Raw genomic sequence first — 9,218 nt, 5'->3', positions numbered from 1 at the left:
GCAACACGCCTCTTCGGCCTCTGCTTCACATAGACGGCACCTCCAGGCTGACCCACCTGGAGGAAATCGGCAGTCACCTTTTCCTGTCCTTCTCTTCAATCTTCGTCTTTCTCTCTCACTTTCAATCTTTCCTGTCTTCTCTTCGCTTCTTCTTACTTCCATACTTCCAGGTGGCGAGGGTTAACCTGGTGTAGCTATCCAACCTTGGGTATCGTATATTAGGTTATAATGACTATGTACAGCTGGCGTCTTCGTAGCTTTTGGGCTTCGCAGCGTCCCCTTGTTGGGCTCGGTGGTGGGCGGCTGGCATAGCTACCGAAGTGATATTTATTTTGATGGCTTTTTCATCATTCCCCCGACTCCCTGATCACCCTCTTTCCAAGAGCGGGCGCACCGATGACTCCCTGAAACTTTTTGGCCAGGCCAAAGAAATTTATCCAAAGTACCATGTCCTAAGTTGTGGAAACCCTGATAAAACAGCAAGAACCCTATCACCATTTGTTGTCGCAAAGTCTCTTACTGAGAAACTAGGTCCCGGCTACAAGGTCACGAAAATGGCCAGCGGTGATCTGTTGCTCGAAGTTAGTGACAAGAAACAGTACGAGAATCTATCTGGACTTGTTGAAATTAATAGTACCCCTGTCTCGATAAATCCGCATCGTTCATTGAACAGCACACGCGGAGTCGTATCTGAACAAGATCTCCTTGATTTGAGTGAAACTGAGCTGCTTGAAGGCTGGAAGGAACAGCACGTGACAAATGTCCAAAGGATAAAGATCAGGCGGGATGACAAAGAGATCCCCACTAAACACCTAATTTTGACATTCTGCACAAGCACTTTACCAGAGTATATTGAAACAGGCTATATGAAAATAAAACTAAGACCCTACATTCCGAACCCGCGCCGCTGCTTTAAGTGCCAGCGATTTGTTCACGGCTCTCAGAGCTGCCGGGGCCGTACCACATGTGCAAAGTGCGCTTCAAACGAACACCCTGCCGATAATTGTACCAAGGCACACCGCTGCGCAAACTGTGAGGGTGACCACCCTGCATACTCTCGGTCATGTCCTTCTTGGAAGAAGGAAAAGGAAATTATCACATTAAAGATCAAGGAGAACATTTCTTTTCAAGAAGCACGAAAGCGTATTTCTTTTCTCCATACCGCAGGGTATGCTGGTGCGGCGCGTAGGGGGGCAGCACCGCAGCAGACTGGGGCATCAGCCCGACCCACAAAGAGTGTGGCCACGGCAGTGTCCTCAGCCCCCCAGGCGACAGTAGCGAGCGCTGCTGCGCCGTCTCTAAAGGAGGGCCCATCGACCTCTGGGTTAGTGGCCTCCAAGGCTCTGCTTTTCGAGGCAAGGCCTACCCTGAAAACACCCCGCTTCAGTGAGCGGAAGTCCAGCGGCTCCCAGGAGTCGATGGACACAACCCCGAGCCAGAAGGCACATCCAGCGCCTCGGGAGCAGCGCGAGTCTCGCGACCGCTCCAAAAAAGACAGAACCCGTACCATAATCACGGGGCCTGAAACGGCTCCGTAAGTCATCTCTCTAACTTAACTCCTCTTGACACACAGCATAAAAACACGAACAATATGGCTACACAAATAATACACTGGAACGTTAGAGGTCTTATCCGCAACCTCGATGACATTAAAGAACTCTTATACAAACATAACCCAAAGGTGCTGTGTGTTCAGGAGATACATCTTAAATGCACACAAACAAACTTCCTTTGTCAGTACGCCATCTACCGTAAAGACCGCAACGAGGCGAATACCTCGTCTGGCGGTGTTGCAATAATTGTAGACAAGTCCGTAGCCTGTCACCAGGTCGCCCTTCAGACGCCCCTTGAGGCAGTGTCAATTCGGACAATTCTTTTTAATAAATTGATCACTGTATGTTGCTTGTACATAACCCCCAATTTTCATCTGGAAAAAAGTGATTTTTATAACCTAATCGATCAGCTTCCGGACCCTTACCTACTCGCAGGCGATTTTAATGCACACCACACCATGTGGGGAGACTCTCGATGTGACGCGAGAGGCCGTTTCATTGAAAATTTTCTTGTGAACTCCGGTGCATGCCTCTTCAACAAGAAGGAGCCAACTTATTATAATATCCATAACAATTCATATTCATCAATAGACCTGTCTATTGGCTCGGCTTCAATTTTGCCGGACTTCCAATGGCATGTAATAAAGAATCCATATGGAAGTGACCATTTTCCTGTAATGTTAAATTCAATGCCTCAACATGAAAGCCCCCTATATACACCCCGGTGGAAACTAGCCTCCGCCGAATGGAATGATTTTAAGGAAGCAACTTACTTATCCCGAGATTTTATCACTGATTTTAACATAGACAATGCTGTAGCATATTTTACTTCTTTTATATTGGACGCAGCTGAAAAGTTCATCCCCCAAACACAAGGTCTCTCTTGTAAAAGACGGGTACCCTGGTGGAATGAAGAGTGCAGACTGGCACGAAAGAAACAAAACAAAGCGTGGGGTTTGCTGCGTCGCTCCCCGACTGCAGAAAATCTTATTGAATTTAAACTGGCAAAGTCACAAGGGAGGCACACGCGGAGACAGGCAAGGAGAGCTAGCTGGGAGAGGTTTCTCTCGGGCATCACATCCTACACTCAAGAATCTAAAGTTTGGAATGGTGTAAGAAAGATAAAGGGGCAACAAATCCACCCTCTGCCCTTAGTGGACGACCAAGGGACTACCTTGGAGGACCAGGCGAACGCTCTGGGCGAACACTTCGAACATGTATCAAGCTCCACACATTACACAAAATCATTCCTCAAATATAAACACTTAGCTGAACTTAAGACACTTGATCGTAAATGCCGTCCGGATGAACCTTATAACCGTCCTTTTAACATTGCCGAGCTTAAAGCTGCATTGAGCACATGTAGAAGCTCTGCTCCGGGAGCTGACAGAATCATCTATGACATGATTAAGAACTTACACGAAGACACACAAATGTCACTTCTGGCACTTTTCAACTCTATCTGGGCTGCCGGATACCTCCCATCCTCATGGAAGGAGGCTATTGTTATTCCCGTCTTGAAGCTGGACAAAGACCCTTCCTTGGCGGCAAGTTATCGCCCGATAGCTCTTACAAGTTGTCTTTGTAAGCTATTCGAAAAAATGATTAATCGTAGGCTAATACATTTCCCTGAACTGCACAATATGCTTGATCCTTATCAGTGTGGCTTCAGAGAAGGGCGGTCCACGACTGATCATCTTGTACGCATTGAAGCAAATATCCGCGATGCATTTGTACATAAACAGTTCTTCTTATCGATATTCCTCGATATGGAGAAGGCATACGACACGATGTGGCGATACGGGATCTTACGAGACTTGTCGGAGATGGGCATCCGTGGAAATATGCTAAACATAATAGAAAGCTATCTGTCGAAACGTACCTTCCGCGTGAAAATCGGCAATGTATTGTCGCGAGCTTTTATACAAGAAAATGGTGTACCTCAAGGAGGTGTGCTTAGCTGCACACTCTTTATCGTGAAAGTGAACACCCTCCGTGCTTCATTACCGCCAGCCATTTTTTATTCTGTTTACGTAGATGATATACAAATAGGTTTCAAATCCTGCAACCTTGCAGTGTGTGAGAGGCAAGTACAACAGGGCTTGAACAAAGTATCTAAATGGGCAGACGAAAACGGATTTAAGGTGAACCCGAACAAAAGTTCTTGTGTGCTTTTCACAAGAAAGAGCGGCCTCGTTGCAGACCCTGATATCCAAATGTATGGCCAGCAAATCCCTGTGAACAAAGAGCACAAGTTCCTAGGTGTCATACTTGACTCTAAACTAACATTTATTCAACACATAAAATACCTCAAGGTAAAATGCTTCAAAACAATGAACTTACTGAAAATTTTATCCCATACAGCATGGGGCAGCGACAGAAAATGTTTGATGAATCTTCACAAAAGCCTCATTCGATCACGATTGGACTACGGTGCCGTGATTTATCATTCTGCAGCCCCGAGCGCGCTAAAGATGCTAGATCCGGTTCACCATTTAGGAATTAGACTGGCCACTGGCGCTTTCAGAACAAGTCCCATTGAAAGTTTGTATGTCGAATCAAATGAGTGGTCGCTCCATCTCCAGAGAACATACATCAGCCAAACATATTTCCTGAAAGTCCACTCTAATCCTGAACATCCGTGCTTTAATACCCTTAACGATATGACATATGACACACTCTTCCGTAATCGTCCCTCTGTAAGACGGCCCTTCTCACTTCGTTTGAGGGAGCTTAGTGTTGAAATGGATGTCCCAATCCTCAAACATCGCCTAATGCATCCAGCCAAGCTGCTACCTCCTTGGGAGTGGCAGATGATACAATGCGATACATCTTTCATACAAGTTACAAAACACGCTCCAGAGATTGAAATACAAATGCATTTCCGGGAACTCCAATACAAACACTCCTGCTCGGAGTTCTACACAGGCGCATCGAAGTCACGCGAGGGGGTGTCCTATGCAGCCGTCGGCCCATCCTTTTCGGAATCCGGTGTACTGCATCCGGAAGCAAGCATCTTTACGGCTGAGGCCTACGCACTATTGTCGCTTGTAAAGCATATAAGGAGAACAAAACTCAAAAAATCTGTTATATATACGGACTCCCTAAGCGCTGTGAAGGCTTTGATGTCATTTTGTAAGCACAAAAATCTAGTAATCAATGAACTATATTCCGTCCTATGTAAATCATATATCTGTAACCAGCATGTAATCATATGCTGGGTGCCGGGTCATAGGGGCATCGAAGGTAACGTTCTGGCGGACCAGATGGCCACATCAATTGCATCGTATTCTGCTCATCCTACTGCTGCAGTCCCTGTCACAGACCTGAGGCCCTTCTTGCGCAGGAAACTGCGAAACTACTGGCAACGATTGTGGGACAGGGAAACAAATAATAAGCTGCACGTAATAAAGCCACAATTAGGGTTCTGGCCTTCTGCAATAAAATCACGGCGGACAGATGTCCTATTCTGTCGTCTTAGAATAGGACACACATTTGGCACCCATAACTTTTTACTCACCGGAAATGACCCTCCTACATGTGGCAGATGCGGGGAGAGGCTGACCGTGCTCCACGTTCTCCTGGAGTGTCGGAAAGCCGAATCTGAGAGAAGGAGACATTTTTCCTTAGCATACCGTCAACACATTCCTCTTCATCCTGTAATGTTTCTCGGTCCAGAACCGCTTTTTAATAAAAACACTGTCCTAGGTTTCCTCAGAGATGTTGTCCTACACGTTATTAGTACCACACATTCGTAGCGCTTCCTCTCTTGAGAGGATGCCGCTGTGAAAGTCATACTTTATAGCACATGCCTCCAGGCCCTTGTGTTTCAAGGGCTCTGGCGAGGCAGTAGTGCTCCAGGTAATTTTATCATCTCACAGATCTTTTATAATGCATCATTCCCTCACGATGGACTTTATTTCTCATAGAACATGTCATTGTCATCGACATAATCTTATAACACATAGATTTTACGCACTCTAGAGCGACTATTTTTAAGGCCCCTTTACAGCCACCTCACACCAAGATCATTGAACTCATAACTACATTGCGAATTCATCAACACTGGCTTGGCGCTCTTTGGCCATACCTGGCCCTTGCGCCAATAAAAACTAAACATTCATTCATTCATTCATTCATTCGTTGCTAGCTTTTATTTTTGGCGAAGGAACCATAACTTTTTTTCTGCAGCTCCACAAATTCTGTCTATGTGTGATTTCCAACTTAAGTCCTTAGAAATTGTTAAACCTAGGTATTTTATCGTTTCAGCTTCGGTAAGAATTGTTGAGTTCATCTCATAATTACGCTCAATAACATGCTTTGTTTTGTTTGTAACTCTGAACATGAGTGATTTAGATTCGTTAATTTTCATTTTACTTTTTGCGGCCCAGACTTCTACAGCTTTAAGGGCTTGACTAAGTGACGCCTGATCGTTTTGGTTGTTGATTTCACGATATAATAAACAATCGTCTGCAAATAACCGGATGGTTGTGTCGTTACTTATGTTATGAGCAATATCATTTACGTAAACTAGAAAAAGAAGTGGTCCTAAAACGGATCCCTGTGGAACGCCTGAGGCTATTTTTAATTGGTTAGGTTTGTTACCATTTATTTCAACGTATTGTGTCGGATCTGTAAGATATGAGCGGATCCACATAACAACATCGTAATTTATATTCATTTCCATCAGTTTTTTAATTAATTCATTATGTACAACCAGATCGAAAGCCTTCGAGTAATCTAAAAATATAGCGTCGACCTGCTTTCTATTGTTCAAGGAAGCTGAAAAATCGTTGATCGTTTCTATCAACTGTGTGACAGTCGAAAGGTGCTGTCGAAACCCGTGCTGGTTGGGAAAAAAAGCTTTCTTGTCTTCAAAGTAGGTGTAGATTGACTTTTAAACTATGTGTTCAAGTAGCTTGCAGCATACACACGTGAGTGAAATTGGCCGATAGTTTCCAATATGTTGCCTTTCACCAGACTTGTGAACCGGAACCACTTTTGCGACCAGCCAGTCATCTGGGACCCGTCTTTGTTTCAGTGAAGAGCTAAAAATGATCTCTAGATAGTGAGCTACCCATTCCGCATATCTGCGCAGAAGGGCATTTGGTATGCCGTCTGGACCTACAGATTTCTTATCGTTAATTTTAAGCAAAAGAGCTACAATGCCTTCATGCGAAACCTGAATATTAGGCATTGGTGATGTGTACGGGGATTCTAGAGAGAGGGAAGAAAGGCCATCTGCAGAAGGGTCAGTAAAGACAGATTGAAAAGAAATCAATAAAACATACTGCCATACGCGAATTGTCCGACACAAGTTCGTCATTAGCGACAATGACATTTGGATCTTCGTTATTATGTGACAAATGGCGCCAAAAACGGTGCGTATCGTGCTTCATAAAATTAGTTAATGTCACGTCATAGTAATTTGTTTTAGCAGCAGTCATATTTGTGCGCAATATAGAGCTTAGCGCCAAAAGTTTATTATGATCTTTGTTTGACTTCTGTCTCTCACGGTTAATTTTCCGCTTTAAATGTATAATTTCGCGGGTTATCCACGGGTTCCGTTTATTTATTTTCTTCTTCTGAGTTGGCACAAATCTGTTTACGCAGTAAAAAACAATATCTTTAAACGCAATCCACATCGCATTGACGTCATCCGTCGAAGTGAATTCATCAAAACACAGTGAAAGATGATCAACAATGCTTGTGTCATCGACTCTATCGAAGCACAGAACATGCGTCGCACTACCAGCCTTCGGGTATACAGCGGTAGACTTTAGCTCCACATGAACTAGCTTATGATCCGAGAGGCCGGTTTCAACCGATACGTCGTAGTCTTCAAATCGCCCGTCTAGGAATACCAAGTCTAATACATATCTTGATTTCCCAACTACGCGTGTGCACTCATGAACTACCTGTTGTAAATCCTTACTGAAAGCCATTTCTAGAAGTAGTTCACAATGGGCATCTTCGCGAGGCTGAGCGCTAAGCGTGGACTAATCAATTCCTGATAAGTTTAAATCACCAGCAATGAGTATGCCACAGCTGCGCTTTTTAAGGCTTTCTAAGTAAAGCTGCATATCTTCAAGATTGGAAATGGGTGATCTAGGCGGTCTATAAACAGTTCCAAGAATTATCATTGTTTTATCTAGCTTAATTTCACACCAGATACTTTCATGTGTTGGAATGCCAGCAATTTGCACACAGTCGATATCGGCCTTGAATACAATAGCAACTCCGCCCCCACGGACATCGCGGTCTCTTCGTATGATTTTGTAATTAGGTGGTACGAGCTCTTGGTCTTGTATTTCGGGCCGCAGCCACATTTCCGTTATTGCAAGCACATGGGGATCGTAATTAGCCAGGATATATTCCAAGTCTCCAATTTTGTTTACTAAACTTCTAGCGTTCAAATTGATCAAGCGGAAGGCATTCGAATCACATTTTGGGTTCCGCAGTCACCCGTACCAGCAGCAGGGCGTCTGTTAGGATACGGAACCTTCACGCGGCTGCGCTTTGATTGATCCCACGTGTACACGCCAGAGTCCACATGTAGTTTGTCGTAATTCAAGCGCACACGATGCCCGTCCTCCCTTTCTTGTTTCGCGGAATGCCAGAGCATTTTACGCTTCGCCAGCGTTTCTTTTGTAAAATCATCAGAAATGGCGACGCCGCTGCCCTTCAGCTTTCTGCATTGTTTGCAAATTCTAGCTTTTTGCCTAGAGTCATACAACCTGAGAATTACAGGTCGAGGCCGGGCGCTCTTTTTTCCTATCCGATGTATTCGTTCCACGGTACTCAAGTTGACGCCAAGTTTTTCTTCGAATACACCTTCTAACACTTTCGCTTCAAGGTCAGTTAAGGATTCCTTCTCGCCTTCTGGTATTCCAAGTACCACTAGGTTATTCCGCCTACTTCTGTCCTCATAGCTGTCCATTCTTTCCCGCTGCGGCCGAAGTGTACTCTCTAACTGTTTTACTGTTTTAGACAATTGAGCAATTGTACTCGCGTGTTCTTTAAATATTTTAAGGCTGTTTTCAACCACCTTCAGCCGCTTGCTCATGCTCTCTAGATCTGATCGTATTGCCTTTTGGCCATCGCACACTTCCTTCAACATCACCTTCGTTTCTGGCCCAGGGTTCATTTCTACGTCGTCAAACAGCAACAGACATAAAGATGCAAAGCCGGAAAAAATCACTTCGGGCACGGCAGTACAACAGCAAAGCGATTATCATTGTTGTAGCCATAAAAATTGTAATAACTAACCTGTTCAAGCAACAGAAGGTGGTTAGACGACATTGCATACGCTGTGCCGCCGTGCCCACTGAAGACGTAGTTTGATATATACGGAGATATGGTCGAATTGTCAAATCTTGAGCATCGGAATTCGTGCATACTCATAATCTCTGTTGGTAATATTTTACACGCTAATCGACGGGGGCTAGTCATCTGAATACTTTTGTATTTGAAAATATTTCATGGCTACATGATTTGAAGGGCTTGAGGTTGGGGCAGGAGAAGGCCACCCCTGTTTTGATTCCCCCTGAGCGCCAAGGTGATGAAATAAAGAGATGTGTTAGCAGCTGCACAGCTACGTCAGTACGACCAATTGTAGAGTGTATCCGACACGAATATACATGACGTACGAAGAAAACAATATGT

General features: G+C 44.5%; 1 protein-coding gene across 1 annotated transcript; it reads left to right on the top strand.

The window, feature by feature from the left end:
- The first annotated feature begins 554 nt into the window (after window positions 1-554).
- LOC139050331 (uncharacterized) lies at window positions 555-1,538 on the top strand. Its single transcript, XM_070526566.1, has one exon. The coding sequence runs from the start codon at window positions 555-557 to the stop codon at window positions 1,536-1,538; it is 984 nt and encodes a 327-aa protein (XP_070382667.1).
- The last annotated feature ends 7,680 nt before the right edge of the window (window positions 1,539-9,218 follow it).

This window comes from Dermacentor albipictus, chromosome 10 (assembly GCF_038994185.2).
Source record: "Dermacentor albipictus isolate Rhodes 1998 colony chromosome 10, USDA_Dalb.pri_finalv2, whole genome shotgun sequence".
Classification (NCBI taxonomy): Eukaryota; Metazoa; Arthropoda; class Arachnida; order Ixodida; family Ixodidae; genus Dermacentor; species Dermacentor albipictus.
Note: the sequence above shows the minus strand (reverse complement) of the source record. Positions and strands in the feature narration are given on the sequence as shown.